The sequence below is a fragment of the Asterias amurensis genome, chromosome 7 (genome assembly GCF_032118995.1).
Source record: "Asterias amurensis chromosome 7, ASM3211899v1".
Taxonomy (NCBI): Eukaryota; Metazoa; Echinodermata; class Asteroidea; order Forcipulatida; family Asteriidae; genus Asterias; species Asterias amurensis.
In genome coordinates this window covers 20,677,058-20,694,142 of record NC_092654.1, presented here as the reverse complement: position 1 = coordinate 20,694,142, position 17,085 = coordinate 20,677,058, and the positions used below count along the sequence as shown (strand labels likewise).

General features: G+C 35.2%; 1 protein-coding gene across 1 annotated transcript in view; it reads left to right on the top strand.

Annotated features, from left to right (window-relative positions):
• Positions 1–17,085, top strand: part of LOC139939589 (uncharacterized) — an 84,564-nt gene that overhangs the window by 41,688 nt on the left and 25,791 nt on the right. The window contains exons 55-85 of the mRNA XM_071935601.1: positions 257–532; positions 1,059–1,085; positions 2,127–2,168; positions 3,565–3,624; positions 3,996–4,034; positions 4,298–4,327; positions 5,155–5,214; positions 5,589–5,627; positions 5,891–5,920; positions 6,597–6,656; positions 7,032–7,070; positions 7,335–7,364; positions 7,898–7,957; positions 8,329–8,367; positions 8,632–8,661; positions 9,494–9,553; positions 9,929–9,967; positions 10,232–10,261; positions 10,795–10,854; positions 11,226–11,264; positions 11,529–11,558; positions 12,390–12,449; positions 12,823–12,861; positions 13,126–13,155; positions 13,832–13,891; positions 14,263–14,301; positions 14,566–14,595; positions 15,427–15,486; positions 15,862–15,900; positions 16,165–16,194; positions 16,871–16,930. Of these exons, the coding sequence (XP_071791702.1) occupies positions 257–532; positions 1,059–1,085; positions 2,127–2,168; positions 3,565–3,624; positions 3,996–4,034; positions 4,298–4,327; positions 5,155–5,214; positions 5,589–5,627; positions 5,891–5,920; positions 6,597–6,656; positions 7,032–7,070; positions 7,335–7,364; positions 7,898–7,957; positions 8,329–8,367; positions 8,632–8,661; positions 9,494–9,553; positions 9,929–9,967; positions 10,232–10,261; positions 10,795–10,854; positions 11,226–11,264; positions 11,529–11,558; positions 12,390–12,449; positions 12,823–12,861; positions 13,126–13,155; positions 13,832–13,891; positions 14,263–14,301; positions 14,566–14,595; positions 15,427–15,486; positions 15,862–15,900; positions 16,165–16,194; positions 16,871–16,930 (1,566 nt within the window). The remainder of the gene's footprint in view (positions 1–256; positions 533–1,058; positions 1,086–2,126; positions 2,169–3,564; positions 3,625–3,995; positions 4,035–4,297; positions 4,328–5,154; positions 5,215–5,588; positions 5,628–5,890; positions 5,921–6,596; positions 6,657–7,031; positions 7,071–7,334; positions 7,365–7,897; positions 7,958–8,328; positions 8,368–8,631; positions 8,662–9,493; positions 9,554–9,928; positions 9,968–10,231; positions 10,262–10,794; positions 10,855–11,225; positions 11,265–11,528; positions 11,559–12,389; positions 12,450–12,822; positions 12,862–13,125; positions 13,156–13,831; positions 13,892–14,262; positions 14,302–14,565; positions 14,596–15,426; positions 15,487–15,861; positions 15,901–16,164; positions 16,195–16,870; positions 16,931–17,085) is intronic.

Genomic DNA, 17,085 nt, shown 5'->3' with positions numbered 1-17,085 from the left:
ACAGGTGCTCGTTTGTTTTAGCAGCGGCGCGGCGGCGCTTTACTGCTCAAAAACATTGGGAACAAGGATGATCCTAAATTGTTGAATGGGAAATGCTAATCCTTAAAGGCGAATATGTCTTTGTGATCGCCGCTGCAGATGGGAGTAATAGTGAATGTCACGTGAAGTAAGTTCCACCAATCAAATGACAAGGATCTGTATGACAAGTTATAACAAAAAAAGTTTGTTTCATTGTACTTTGTTGTTTATTTATCAGATGTCAATAGTGAAACCTTTTCACTTAAAAATGGCAAAGGCGAAGAGGTGGATTCGCAGACCACGCCTGATACTTCAGGTCGTCTTAAGTTCTCAATTGAAATTACCGAGTCAGCTTTCATAATTAGCTACATCTTGGACCAAGACTTCACTACCCTTATCGAATACTCGCCTCCTGGAAGGGAGGATGGTAAGGAATTGAACTGCAAGGCTTTCACCGTTAAGAACGTGGATAAGCGTCGTCAGCGAGGTTGTCAGATTAAATACACCAAGATCAGTAAGTGTAATTTTTCCTTCTCTACCCAAAGTGGCAATAAAAGTAGGGGGCAAACATGTCCAGAGCACGGACTGGACAGGTTCGGGTTGGGGATGTATGGTTTACCTATTGCCTATCATAAGATAATGTCCCCAACTTAACGATTCTGAAAGCTGTGTTAAAGACAGTGGACACTATTGGTAATTGTCAAAGACCAGTCTTCTCACTTGGTGTATCTCAATGTATGTATAAATAACAAACCTGTGAAAGTTTGAGCTCAATTGGTCGTTGAAGTTGTGATTTAAAAATGAAAGAAAAAACACCCTTGTCACACGAAGTTGTGTGTGTTTAGATGGTATATTTTGAGACCAGTCCACTCCCTTTAAACACAACACCCATTAAGTATAAATAAGTGTATATACTTTTTAGATCAACTTGTTCATATATAATATCAGATTAAATGATGGTTGGCCTTGGCTAAATTGTTTTCATTAAAATATGTTTTCATTAAAACTTGTTTGCCTTAAAACTTTACGATTTCTTTTAGGTCAAACCAGATGGAGGAGCTACAATAGTAAGTATATTCTACAGTTCGTGTGATGTTAAACTTGTTTGTGTTTGTTGTTTAAGCTTCACGTCTGGGGTCAACCGATGTAAACGGAAAGTTTGATTCATTGTTGAATCTAAGCAATCCATTCCCTTCGGAGAGAAAATAAAATCCGTAAAATCACACAGAATTAACTCAAAATGTGATAATTGAAATGCCTGGAAATGTGATGATTGCGGTTATTATTGTGGTTGTGATCGTTGTGATTACAGTTCTGATTGTGGTTGTCTGTGTTTGTGGGTGCGGCTGGGTTGTGGTTGTTTTTTGTGGCTGTGGTTGTGGTTGTGGTTGCTGTTGTGGTTGTGGTTGTGGTTGTGGTTGTGGTGGTGGTTGTGGTTGTTTTGTGTGGTTTTGGTTTTGGTTTTGGTTGTGGTTGTGGTTGTGGTTGTGGTTGTGGTTGTGGTTGTGGTTGTGGTTGTGGTTGTGGATGTGGTTCTGGTTGTGGATGTGGTTGTGGTTGTGGTTGTGGTTGTGGTTGCTGTTGCTGTTGTGGTTGTGGTTGTGATTGTGGTTGTGGATAGGGTTTGGGTTGTGGTGGTGGTTGTGATTGTGGTTGTGAATGTGGTTGTGGTTGTGAATGTAGTTCTGAATGTGGTTGTGGTTGTGATTGTGGTTGCTGTTGTGGTTGTGGTTGTGATTGTGGTTGTGGTTGTGGTTGTGGTTGTGGTTGTGGTTGTGGTTGTGATTGTGGTTGTGGTTGTGGTTGTGGTTGTGGTTGTGTTTTAATTTCCCCAGTGTGGGATAATAAAGTTCTTATCTTATCTTATCATGTGGTGGTTTTGGTTTTGGTTTTGGTTGTGGTTGTGGTTGTGGTTGTGGTTGTGGTTGTGGTTGTTGTTGTTCTGGTGGTTGTGGTTGTGGTTGTGGTTGTGGTTGTGGTTGTGGTTGTGGTTGTGGTTGTGTTGAGGTTGGGTTTGGGGTTTTACTGTGGCTGTGGTCAGTCGTTTTTCAACATATTGTTTTCTGTTTAATTATTATCATTTTTTTAACTCTGTCTTTTTCTTGTAGGGAGAAACAGACCGTCAAATACGAGTAGAGTCAAGACGGGAGGTAAACTAAATGTGTTTTGCTCCTTTATAGTTCCTTTAAGTGTCTATCTGCTACTAATCCCCATGTTCCCTTGTTCAAATATGCTTTATCTAGAAGAGTTCTGTTTGAAGTCATTTCTTTGTGACATTCATTTTTTAAGCTGTCAAAAGTAACAAAGTAGGCGGGACGGGACAAAAACATGTTAACTTTATATGGGTCTGGTGAAGAACCTCTCATAATTTTGTTTTCATTTCATATCATTCATTTCAAGAATTTCATTTTTTTTTCAAATGCAACTGTTAATCGAAATAAAAATAACGTAAAACAGTATTAAGGAGAATGAGAAATGCGGATATAGTCGGAGCCAAAAAGCTTGTGGTGGGCATGCCCGGGAAAACAAAAACACAATGGACTATTGTGAACATTAACCAATAGTGACAGATACGATTAACTAACACAAATATACTCTATGCAAACTGAAGTGACGTCAGAGGACGTAGGAGTAAGCGTAAAGGGGTTCCATTGACAATAATACATGGTTTATACATGTAAAGTCGACCAACCAAAAAAAGGTGACAAACTAAAAGGTTGTTCATCTAAGACACCCCCTTGATTATCCTGAGTTGAATGTGTGATTTGTTGTTGTGGATGTTATAAACCAACCTATCTGTCGTTTTGGGGTGTTTTTGTTGGTGGTAAATACATTTATCTTCGTATGGTTCTGTGAAGTCTATAGCCATTTGTTTCGTTTCAACCTTTTATTTGTTACCATTAGTTTGCAATTAAAGTAAGGTACAAGTTTTTAAGCAATGCGAGATCAAATGGATTTTACCGAAAAATATACCATTTTGGTGTTATTCTTAAATATTTGTCAATGTTTTGTTTGTCAGTGCCTATAACAAAACAGTGTTTCATAACACAATATCTGAGCAAATCAGAAGTCATAGTAAATCGAGAACAGCCTCACAATTCTCAAGTTTCCACAAAAGAAGAAGTAGAGAATGTCCCGTAAAGTATTGGGAAAATCCTGACGATTAGAACTGAGTTCAAGAGTTGTGCAAAGGAAAACCCCGCGAAAAAAAAAAAAAAAAAAGCTCCGTATATTTCCCAAATTTGCAATGTTTCTATCTGTCGTAATTGATAGAATGGTCAAGCAAGATTGGGATCGTTCCTAGAAGTTTTTACCTTTATACGTGATGTTAAAAGTCATTTAATTCTATAATGCATGACTAGATATTTCATTTTGTAACAAGCAGTGGTCAAACAGATGGAAGCAAAACATCATTGTTTTTATGATTCGGAAATTGTGTATGTCACTGTGTTGTTCTTGATAGGCAAAATCGTAATGTCATCACACCAGCTTAAAGAGTCACAAATATTAGCATCTTTTTAATAATGATCTAACATTACTTTGCAGTGAGGGAACGTAGCCGTGGCAGTGGCAGTGGAAGTGGCAATAAGAAGGGATCGAATTCAGGTATGTTTCTACCAAATGGGGTTCCGTCCCTTAATGATTGCAGCAATTCCAATTATTCATAATGACATCCCAAAGTAGTCATAATTAAAAGAATTTTCCATAGTCAGATCGTTCCTAGAATTATTAAACATAGTTTATAGTTACACATGCGTCAATAGTCGCATCGTTTTGGAACGCATCACTGAACTATACTTTTGTAACAAGCAGTGGACACAATAGATGTTAGCAAAACACCTTTTGTTTGTACTTCGGAAATGTTATAAGTCAATGTCTTTTTTTTCATAGCCAAAAGATAAAACATCGTAACAATATCTGGACAAATCATATTGAGTTAAGTTATCCTTTTAATAATGATAAACAAATCTTGTTAGGTGGTGGACGCCGTGGACGTGGCAGTGGATCAGGCTCAGGTAGGTTCCTTAATATTGGGTTCTTTGTTGCAAAGAGTCTAAGGTTTCCAATCGTTCATAATTGTAGTTCCAATATTGCAATATCTCACCTAACAATTTCACATCTACACTTGATAGAAAAAACTCAATTCATTCAGGAATGCCGTCAAGTGACTGTGTTTTATTTAGTATTGCTCTGTGTAGTTCACGATGGAACAAAATCCTTCAACCACAGATGTTAATTTACTTTTTTTCTATCACGGTACCCTTCTTTCTTTTTGCAGGGAAAAAGGATAACATCTTATCTGCTGGAGGTAAGTCGTTTAGTTGTGTTGTAGAAAGAAAGATTTATCCGTTCATGGTTCCGTGGAGTCAATTGTGATAACGATAGCCGTTTGTTTCGTTTAAACCTTCGATTTTGAAAGACTATTTGATGTTTTTTTTATTTAATAAAGAAACGGACGTGCAAAAGAAGATTCCGAAACCTCGAAGACGAACGACAGGTAGGACCATTGCTCTCATCAAACGTCTTTTTTTTGTACGTCTTGCAATTAGCGTTCAGTAAGGACAAAGGTTTGAAAAATGCAAGCTCAACTAAATTTAACCAATGTCCTTTGGGTGTTATTTTTAAAACTTAAAGTGTCATTTTGTTGTAATTCAAAGCCCAAAAAACAATATATTTAAAAAAATCAAACCACAATATAAGTTTCTGGCTATTTATTTGGAGGTTTCAAAACGTTAACCACGTTCGCAGCGAGTGGACGTTTAAAGGTAAAGAGATACAGTGAAAACGAACAAAGCAAGTATAGTTAAAGTAGTTGCCACGCCAAAATTATTGCAATGTTTCTAATCTGCCGTAATTGATAGAATGGTCAAGCTAGATTGGGATCGTACCTAGAAGTTTTTACCTTAATACGTGATGTTAAAAGTCGTATAATTCTATAAAGCATGACTAGATATTTCATTTTGTAACAGGCAGTGGTCAAACAGATGGAAGCAAAACATCATTGTTTTTATGATTCGGAAATTGTGTATGTCACTGTGTTGTTCTTGATAGCCAAAATAGTAAATGTCATTACACCAGCTTAAAGAGTCACAAATATTAGCATCCTTTTAATAATGATATAACATTACTTTGCAGTGAGGGAACGTAGCCGTGGAAGTGGTAGTGGAAGTGGCAACAAGAAGGGATCGAATTCAGGTATGTTTCTACCAAATGGGGTTCCGTCCCTTAATGATTGCAGCAATTCCAATTGTTCATAATGACATCCCAAAGTAGTCATAATTAAAAGAATTTTCCCTAGTCAGATCGTTCCTAGAATTATTAAACATAGTTATAGTTAAACATGCGTCAATAGTCGCATCATTTTGGAACGCATCACTGAATTATACTTTTGTAACAAGCAGTGGACAAAATAATATATGTTAGCAAGACACCTTTTGTTTGTACTTCGGAAATGTTATAAGTCAATGTCTTTTTTTTTCATAGCCAAAAGATAAAACATCGTAACAATATCTGGACAAATCATATTGAGATAAGTTATCCTTTTATCAATGATAAACAAATCTGTTTAGGTGGTGGACGCCGTGGACGTGGCAGTGGATCAGGCTCAGGTAGGTTCCTCAATATTGGGTTCTTTGTTGCAAAGAGTGTAAGGTTTCCAATCGTTCATAATTGTAGTTCCAATATTGCAATATCTCACCTAACAATTTCACATCTAGACTTGATAGAAAAAACTCAATTCATTCAGGAATGCCTTCAAGTGACTGTGTTTTATTTAGTATTGCTCTGTGTAGTTCACGATGGAACAAAATCCTTCAACCACAGATGTTAATTTACTTTTTTTCTATCACGGTACTCTTCTTTCTTTTTGCAGGGAAAAAGGATAAAATCTTATCTGCTGGAGGTAAGTCGTTTAATTGTTTTGTAGAAAGAAAGATTTATCCGTTCATGGTTCCGTGGAGTCAAATGTGATAACGATAGCCGTTTGTTTCGTTTAAACCTAAGGACAAAGGTTTGAAAAATGCAAGCTCAATTAAATTTAACCAATGTCCTTTGGGTGTTATTTTTAAAATTGAATGTGTGACTTTGTTGTATTTCAAAGCCCCAAAAACAATATAATTAAAAAAATCAAACCACAATATCAGTTTCTGGCTATTTATTTGGAGGTTTCAAAACGTTAACCATGTTCGCAGCGAGTGGACGTTTTAAGGTAAAGAGATACAGTGAAAACGAACAAAGCAAGTATAGTTAAAGTAGTTGCCACGTCAACATTATTGCAATGTTACTAATCTGTCGTAAGTGATAGAATGGTCAAGCAAGATTGGGATCGTTCCTAGAAGTTTTTACCTTTAAACGTGATGTTAAAAGTCCTATTATTCTATAAAGCATGACTAGATATTTCATTTTGTAACAAGCAGTGGTCAAACAGATGGAAGCAAAACATCATTGTGTTTATGATTCGGACATTGTGTATGTCACTGTGTTGTTCTTGATAGCCAGAATAGTAAATGTCATTACACCAGCTTAAAGAGGCACAAATATTAGCATCCTTTTAACAATGATATAACATTACTTTGCAGTGAGGGAACGTAGCCGTGGAAGTGGCAGTGGAAGTGGCAATAAGAAGGGATCGAATTCAGGTATGTTTCTACCAAATGGGGTTCCGTCTCTTAATGATTGCAGCAATTCCAATTGTTCATAATGACCTCCCAAAGTAGACATAATTAAAAGAATTTTCCATAGTCAGATCGTTCCTAGAATTATTAAACATAGTTTATAGTTAAACATGCGTCAAAAGTCGCATCATTTTGGAACGCATCACTGAATTATACTTTTGTAACAAGCAGTGGACAAAATAAAATATGTTAGCAAAACACCTTTTGTTTGTACTTCGGAAATGTTATAAGTCAATGTCTTTTTTTTTCATAGCCAAAAGATAAAACATCGTTACAATATCTGGACAAATCATATTGAGTTAAGTTATCCTTTTAACGATGATAAACAAATCTTTTTAGGTGGTGGACGCCGTGGACGTGGCAGTGGATCAGGCTCAGGTAGGTTCCTTAATATTTGGGTTCTTTGTTGCAAAGAGTGTAAGGTTTCAAATCGTTCATAATTGTAGTTCCAATATTGCAATATCTCACCTAACAATTTCACATCTAGACTTGATAGAAAAAACTCAATTCATTCAGGAATGCCTTCAAGTGACTGTGTTTTATTTAGTATTGCTCTGTGTAGTTCACGATGGAACAAAATCCTTCAACCACAGATGTTAATTTACTTTTTTTCTATCACGGTACTCTTCTTTCTTTTTGCAGGGAAAAAGGATAAAATCTTATCTGCTGGAGGTAAGTCGTTTAATTGTTTTGTAGAAAGAAAGATTTATCCGTTCATGGTTCCGTGGAGTCAAATGTGATAACGATAGCCGTTTGTTTCGTTTAAACCTAAGGACAAAGGTTTGAAAAATGCAAGCTCAATTTAATTTAACCAATGTCCTTTGGGTGTTATTTTTAAAATTGAATGTGTGATTTTGTTGTATTTTAAAGCCCAAAAAGCAATATAATTAAAAAAATCAAACCACAATATAAGTTTCTGGCTATTTATTTGGAGGTTTCAAAACGTTAACCATGTTCGCAGCGAGTGGACGTTTTAACTTTTGATGTTAAAAGTCCTATTATTCTATAAAGCATGACTAGATATTTCATTTTGTAACAAGCAGTGGTCAAACAGATGGAAGCAAAACATCATTGTGTTTATGATTCGGACATTGTGTATGTCACTGTGTTGTTCTTGATAGCCAAAATAGTAAATGTCATTACACCAGCTTAAAGAGGCACAAATATTAGCATCCTTTTAACAATGATATAACATTACTTTGCAGTGAGGGAACGTAGCCGTGGAAGTGGCAGTGGAAGTGGCAATAAGAAGGGATCGAATTCAGGTATGTTTCTACCAAATGGGGTTCCGTCCCTTAATGATTGCAGCAATTCCAATTGTTCATAATGAAATCCCAAAGTAGTCATAATTAAAAGAATTTTCCCTAGTCAGATCGTTCCTAGACTTATTAAACATAGTTATAGTTAAACATTGTGTCAATAGTCGTATCATTTTGGAACGCATCACTGAATTATACTTTTGTAACAAGTAGTGGACAAAATAGATGTTAGCAAAACACCTTTTGTTTGTACTTCGGAAATGTATAAGTTAATGTCTTTTTTTTTCATGACCAAAAGATAAAACATTGTTACAATATCTGGACAAATCATATTGAGTTAAGTTATCCTAATAATAATGATTAACAAATCTTTTCAGGTGGTGGACGCCGTGGACGTGGCAGTGGATCAGGCTCAGGTAGGTTCCTTAATATTTGGGTTCTTTGTTGTAAAGAGTGAAAGGTTTCCAATCGTTCATAATTGTAGTTCCAATATTGCAATATCTCACCTAACAATTTCACATCTAGACTTGATAGAAAAAACTCAATTCATTCTGGAATGCGTTCAAGTGACCGTGTTTTAGTTAGTATTGCTCTGTGTAGTTCACGATGGGACAAAATCCTTCAACCACAGATGTTAATTTACTTTTTTTCTATCACGGTATTATTCTTTCTTTTTGCAGGGAAAAAGGATAACATCTTATCTGCTGGAGGTAAGTCGTTTAGTTGTGTTGTAGAAAGAAAGATTTATCCGTTCATGGTTCCGTGGAGTCAAATGTGATAACGATAGCCGTTTGTTTCGTTTAAACCTTCGATTTTGACGGACTATTTGATGTTTTTTTTATTTAATAAAGAAACGGACGTGCAAAAGAAGATTCCGGAACCTCGAACACGAACGACAGGTAAGACCATTGCTCTCATCAAACGTTTTTTTTTTTGTACGTCTTGCAATTAGCGTACAGTAAGGACAAAGGTTTGAAAAATGCAAGCTCAACTAAATTTAACCAAAATAATGTCCTTTGGGTGTTATTTTTAAAATTGAATGTGTGATTTTGTTGTATTTCAAAGCCCAAAAAACAATATAATTAAAAAAATCAAACCACAATATAAGTTTCTGGCTATTTATTTGGAGGTTTCAAAACGTTAACCATGTTCGCAGCGAGTGGACGTTTTAAGGTAAAGAGATACAGTGAAAACGAACAAAGCAAGTATAGTTAAAGTAGTTGCCACGTCAAAATTATTGCAATATTTTCAATCTGTCGTAATTGATAAAATGGTCAAGCAAGATTGGGATCGTTCCTAGAAGTTTTTACCTTTATACGTGATGTTAAAAGTCATACAATTCTATAACGCATGACTAGATATTTCATTTTGTAACAAGCAGTGGTCAAACAGATGGAAGCAAAACATCATTGTGTTTATGATTCGGAAATTGTGTATGTCACTGTGTTGTTCTTGATAGCCAAAATAGTAATGTCATCACACCAGTTTAAAGAGTCACAAACATTAGCATCCTTTTAATAATGATATAACATTACTTTGCAGTGAGGGAACGTAGCCGTGGAAGTGGCAGTGGAAGTGGCAATAAGAAGGGATCGAATTCAGGTATGTTTCTACCAAATGGGGTTCCGTCCCTTAATGACTGCAGCAATTCCAATTGTTCATAATGACCTCCCAAAGTAGACATAATTAAAAGAATTTTCCATAGTCAGATCGTTCCTAGAATTATTAAACATAGTTTATAGTTAAACATGCGTCAAAAGTCGCATCATTTTGGAACGCATCACTGAATTATACTTTTGTAACAAGCAGTGGACAAAATAAAATATGTTAGCAAAACACCTTTTGTTTGTACTTCGGAAATGTTATAAGTCAATGTCTTTTTTTTTCATAGCCAAAAGATAAAACATCGTTACAATATCTGGACAAATCATATTGAGTTAAGTTATCCTTTTAACGATGATAAACAAATCTTTTTAGGTGGTGGACGCCGTGGACGTGGCAGTGGATCAGGCTCAGGTAGGTTCCTTAATATTTGGGTTCTTTGTTGCAAAGAGTGTAAGGTTTCAAATCGTTCATAATTGTAGTTCCAATATTGCAATATCTCACCTAACAATTTCACATCTAGACTTGATAGAAAAAACTCAATTCATTCAGGAATGCCTTCAAGTGACTGTGTTTTATTTAGTATTGCTCTGTGTAGTTCACGATGGAACAAAATCCTTCAACCACAGATGTTAATTTACTTTTTTTCTATCACGGTACTCTTCTTTCTTTTTGCAGGGAAAAAGGATAAAATCTTATCTGCTGGAGGTAAGTCGTTTAATTGTTTTGTAGAAAGAAAGATTTATCCGTTCATGGTTCCGTGGAGTCAAATGTGATAACGATAGCCGTTTGTTTCGTTTAAACCTAAGGACAAAGGTTTGAAAAATGCAAGCTCAATTTAATTTAACCAATGTCCTTTGGGTGTTATTTTTAAAATTGAATGTGTGATTTTGTTGTATTTTAAAGCCCAAAAAGCAATATAATTAAAAAAATCAAACCACAATATAAGTTTCTGGCTATTTATTTGGAGGTTTCAAAACGTTAACCATGTTCGCAGCGAGTGGACGTTTTAACTTTTGATGTTAAAAGTCCTATTATTCTATAAAGCATGACTAGATATTTCATTTTGTAACAAGCAGTGGTCAAACAGATGGAAGCAAAACATCATTGTGTTTATGATTCGGACATTGTGTATGTCACTGTGTTGTTCTTGATAGCCAAAATAGTAAATGTCATTACACCAGCTTAAAGAGGCACAAATATTAGCATCCTTTTAACAATGATATAACATTACTTTGCAGTGAGGGAACGTAGCCGTGGAAGTGGCAGTGGAAGTGGCAATAAGAAGGGATCGAATTCAGGTATGTTTCTACCAAATGGGGTTCCGTCCCTTAATGATTGCAGCAATTCCAATTGTTCATAATGAAATCCCAAAGTAGTCATAATTAAAAGAATTTTCCATAGTCAGATCGTTCCTAGACTTATTAAACATAGTTATAGTTAAACATTGTGTCAATAGTCGTATCATTTTGGAACGCATCACTGAATTATACTTTTGTAACAAGTAGTGGACAAAATAGATGTTAGCAAAACACCTTTTGTTTGTACTTCGGAAATGTATAAGTTAATGTCTTTTTTTTTCATGACCAAAAGATAAAACATTGTTACAATATCTGGACAAATCATATTGAGTTAAGTTATCCTAATAATAATGATTAACAAATCTTTTCAGGTGGTGGACGCCGTGGACGTGGCAGTGGATCAGGCTCAGGTAGGTTCCTTAATATTTGGGTTCTTTGTTGTAAAGAGTGAAAGGTTTCCAATCGTTCATAATTGTAGTTCCAATATTGCAATATCTCACCTAACAATTTCACATCTAGACTTGATAGAAAAAACTCAATTCATTCTGGAATGCGTTCAAGTGACCGTGTTTTAGTTAGTATTGCTCTGTGTAGTTCACGATGGGACAAAATCCTTCAACCACAGATGTTAATTTACTTTTTTTCTATCACGGTATTATTCTTTCTTTTTGCAGGGAAAAAGGATAACATCTTATCTGCTGGAGGTAAGTCGTTTAGTTGTGTTGTAGAAAGAAAGATTTATCCGTTCATGGTTCCGTGGAGTCAAATGTGATAACGATAGCCGTTTGTTTCGTTTAAACCTTCGATTTTGACGGACTATTTGATGTTTTTTTTATTTAATAAAGAAACGGACGTGCAAAAGAAGATTCCGGAACCTCGAACACGAACGACAGGTAAGACCATTGCTCTCATCAAACATGTTTTTTTTGTACGTCTTGCAATTAGCGTACAGTAAGGACAAAGGTTTGAAAAATGCAAGCTCAACTAAATTTAACCAAAATAATGTCCTTTGGGTGTTATTTTTAAAATTGAATGTGTGATTTTGTTGTATTTCAAAGCCCAAAAAACAATATAATTAAAAAAATCAAACCACAATATAAGTTTCTGGCTATTTATTTGGAGGTTTCAAAACGTTAACCATGTTCGCAGCGAGTGGACGTTTTAAGGTAAAGAGATACAGTGAAAACGAACAAAGCAAGTATAGTTAAAGTAGTTGCCACGTCAAAATTATTGCAATATTTTCAATCTGTCGTAATTGATAAAATGGTCAAGCAAGATTGGGATCGTTCCTAGAAGTTTTTACCTTTATACGTGATGTTAAAAGTCATACAATTCTATAACGCATGACTAGATATTTCATTTTGTAACAAGCAGTGGTCAAACAGATGGAAGCAAAACATCATTGTGTTTATGATTCGGAAATTGTGTATGTCACTGTGTTGTTCTTGATAGCCAAAATAGTAATGTCATCACACCAGTTTAAAGAGTCACAAACATTAGCATCCTTTTAATAATGATATAACATTACTTTGCAGTGAGGGAACGTAGCCGTGGAAGTGGCAGTGGAAGTGGCAATAAGAAGGGATCGAATTCAGGTATGTTTCTACCAAATGGGGTTCCGTCCCTTAATGACTGCAGCAATTCCAATTGTTCATAATGACCTCCCAAAGTAGACATAATTAAAAGAATTTTCCATAGTCAGATCGTTCCTAGAATTATTAAACATAGTTTATAGTTAAACATGCGTCAATAGTCGCATCATTTTGGAACGCATCACTGAATTATACTTTTGTAACAAGCAGTGGACAAAATAGTATATGTTAGCAACACCTTTTGTTTGTACTTCGGAAATGTTATAAGTCAATGTTTTTTTGTTTTCATAGCCAAAAGATGAAAATCGTTACAATATCTGGACAAATCATATTGAGTTAAGTTATCCTTTTAACGATGATAAACAAATCTTTTTAGGTGGTGGACGCCGTGGACGTGGCAGTGGATCAGGCTCAGGTAGGTTCCTTAATATTTGGGTTCTTTGTTGCAAAGAGTGTAAGGTTTCAAATCGTTCATAATTGTAGTTCCAATATTGCAATATCTCACCTAACAATTTCACATCTAGACTTGATAGAAAAAACTCAATTCATTCAGGAATGCCTTCAAGTGACTGTGTTTTATTTAGTATTGCTCTGTGTAGTTCACGATGGAACAAAATCCTTCAACCACAGATGTTAATTTACTTTTTTTCTATCACGGTACTCTTCTTTCTTTTTGCAGGGAAAAAGGATAAAATCTTATCTGCTGGAGGTAAGTCGTTTAATTGTTTTGTAGAAAGAAAGATTTATCCGTTCATGGTTCCGTGGAGTCAAATGTGATAACGATAGCCGTTTGTTTCGTTTAAACCTAAGGACAAAGGTTTGAAAAATGCAAGCTCAATTAAATTTAACCAATGTCCTTTGGGTGTTATTTTTAAAATTGAATGTGTGACTTTGTTGTATTTCAAAGCCCCAAAAACAATATAATTAAAAAAATCAAACCACAATATCAGTTTCTGGCTATTTATTTGGAGGTTTCAAAACGTTAACCATGTTCGCAGCGAGTGGACGTTTTAAGGTAAAGAGATACAGTGAAAACGAACAAAGCAAGTATAGTTAAAGTAGTTGCCACGTCAACATTATTGCAATGTTACTAATCTGTCGTAAGTGATAGAATGGTCAAGCAAGATTGGGATCGTTCCTAGAAGTTTTTACCTTTAAACGTGATGTTAAAAGTCCTATTATTCTATAAAGCATGACTAGATATTTCATTTTGTAACAAGCAGTGGTCAAACAGATGGAAGCAAAACATCATTGTGTTTATGATTCGGACATTGTGTATGTCACTGTGTTGTTCTTGATAGCCAAAATAGTAAATGTCATTACACCAGCTTAAAGAGGCACAAATATTAGCATCCTTTTAACAATGATATAACATTACTTTGCAGTGAGGGAACGTAGCCGTGGAAGTGGCAGTGGAAGTGGCAATAAGAAGGGATCGAATTCAGGTATGTTTCTACCAAATGGGGTTCCGTCCCTTAATGATTGCAGCAATTCCAATTGTTCATAATGAAATCCCAAAGTAGTCATAATTAAAAGAATTTTCCATAGTCAGATCGTTCCTAGACTTATTAAACATAGTTATAGTTAAACATTGTGTCAATAGTCGTATCATTTTGGAACGCATCACTGAATTATACTTTTGTAACAAGTAGTGGACAAAATAGATGTTAGCAAAACACCTTTTGTTTGTACTTCGGAAATGTATAAGTTAATGTCTTTTTTTTTCATGACCAAAAGATAAAACATTGTTACAATATCTGGACAAATCATATTGAGTTAAGTTATCCTAATAATAATGATTAACAAATCTTTTCAGGTGGTGGACGCCGTGGACGTGGCAGTGGATCAGGCTCAGGTAGGTTCCTTAATATTTGGGTTCTTTGTTGTAAAGAGTGAAAGGTTTCCAATCGTTCATAATTGTAGTTCCAATATTGCAATATCTCACCTAACAATTTCACATCTAGACTTGATAGAAAAAACTCAATTCATTCTGGAATGCGTTCAAGTGACCGTGTTTTAGTTAGTATTGCTCTGTGTAGTTCACGATGGGACAAAATCCTTCAACCACAGATGTTAATTTACTTTTTTTCTATCACGGTATTATTCTTTCTTTTTGCAGGGAAAAAGGATAACATCTTATCTGCTGGAGGTAAGTCGTTTAGTTGTGTTGTAGAAAGAAAGATTTATCCGTTCATGGTTCCGTGGAGTCAAATGTGATAACGATAGCCGTTTGTTTCGTTTCAACCTTCGATTTTGACGGACTATTTGATGTTTTTTTTATTTAATAAAGAAACGGACGTGCAAAAGAAGATTCCGGAACCTCGAACACGAACGACAGGTAAGACCATTGCTCTCATCAAACGTTTTTTTTTTGTACGTCTTGCAATTAGCGTACAGTAAGGACAAAGGTTTGAAAAATGCAAGCTCAACTAAATTTAACCAAAATAATGTCCTTTGGGTGTTATTTTTAAAATTGAATGTGTGATTTTGTTGTATTTCAAAGCCCAAAAAACAATATAATTAAAAAAATCAAACCACAATATAAGTTTCTGGCTATTTATTTGGAGGTTTCAAAACGTTAACCATGTTCGCAGCGAGTGGACGTTTTAAGGTAAAGAGATACAGTGAAAACGAACAAAGCAAGTATAGTTAAAGTAGTTGCCACGTCAAAATTATTGCAATATTTTCAATCTGTCGTAATTGATAAAATGGTCAAGCAAGATTGGGATCGTTCCTAGAAGTTTTTACCTTTATACGTGATGTTAAAAGTCATACAATTCTATAACGCATGACTAGATATTTCATTTTGTAACAAGCAGTGGTCAAACAGATGGAAGCAAAACATCATTGTGTTTATGATTCGGAAATTGTGTATGTCACTGTGTTGTTCTTGATAGCCAAAATAGTAATGTCATCACACCAGTTTAAAGAGTCACAAACATTAGCATCCTTTTAATAATGATATAACATTACTTTGCAGTGAGGGAACGTAGCCGTGGAAGTGGCAGTGGAAGTGGCAATAAGAAGGGATCGAATTCAGGTATGTTTCTACCAAATGGGGTTCCGTCCCTTAATGACTGCAGCAGTTCCAATTGTTCATAATGACCTCCCAAAGTAGACATAATTAAAAGAATTTTCCATAGTCAGATCGTTCCTAGAATTATTAAACATAGTTTATAGTTAAACATGCGTCAATAGTCGCATCATTTTGGAACGCATCACTGAATTATACTTTTGTAACAAGCAGTGGACAAAATAGTATATGTTAGCAAAACACCTTTTGTTTGTACTTCGGAAATGTTATAAGTCAATGTTTTTTTGTTTTCATAGCCAAAAGATGAAAATCGTTACAATATCTGGACAAATCATATTGAGTTAAGTTATCCTTTTAACGATGATAAACAAATCTTTTTAGGTGGTGGACGCCGTGGACGTGGCAGTGGATCAGGCTCAGGTAGGTTCCTTAATATTTGGGTTCTTTGTTGCAAAGAGTGTAAGGTTTCAAATCGTTCATAATTGTAGTTCCAATATTGCAATATCTCACCTAACAATTTCACATCTAGACTTGATAGAAAAAACTCAATTCATTCAGGAATGCCTTCAAGTGACTGTGTTTTATTTAGTATTGCTCTGTGTAGTTCACGATGGAACAAAATCCTTCAACCACAGATGTTAATTTACTTTTTTTCTATCACGGTACTCTTCTTTCTTTTTGCAGGGAAAAAGGATAAAATCTTATCTGCTGGAGGTAAGTCGTTTAATTGTTTTGTAGAAAGAAAGATTTATCCGTTCATGGTTCCGTGGAGTCAAATGTGATAACGATAGCCGTTTGTTTCGTTTAAACCTAAGGACAAAGGTTTGAAAAATGCAAGCTCAATTAAATTTAACCAATGTCCTTTGGGTGTTATTTTTAAAATTGAATGTGTGACTTTGTTGTATTTCAAAGCCCCAAAAACAATATAATTAAAATAATCAAACCACAATATCAGTTTCTGGCTATTTATTTGGAGGTTTCAAAACGTTAACCATGTTCGCAGCGAGTGGACGTTTTAAGGTAAAGAGATACAGTGAAAACGAACAAAGCAAGTATAGTTAAAGTAGTTGCCACGTCAACATTATTGCAATGTTACTAATCTGTCGTAAGTGATAGAATGGTCAAGCAAGATTGGGATCGTTCCTAGAAGTTTTTACCTTTAAACGTGATGTTAAAAGTCCTATTATTCTATAAAGCATGACTAGATATTTCATTTTGTAACAAGCAGTGGTCAAACAGATGGAAGCAAAACATCATTGTGTTTATGATTCGGACATTGTGTATGTCACTGTGTTGTTCTTGATAGCCAGAATAGTAAATGTCATTACACCAGCTTAAAGAGGCACAAATATTAGCATCCTTTTAACAATGATATAACATTACTTTGCAGTGAGGGAACGTAGCCGTGGAAGTGGCAGTGGAAGTGGCAATAAGAAGGGATCGAATTCAGGTATGTTTCTACCAAATGGGGTTCCGTCCCTTAATGATTGCAGCAATTCCAATTGTTCATAATGAAATCCCAAAGTAGTCATAATTAAAAGAATTTTCCATAGTCAGATCGTTCCTAGACTTATTAAACATAGTTATAGTTAAACATGTGTCAAT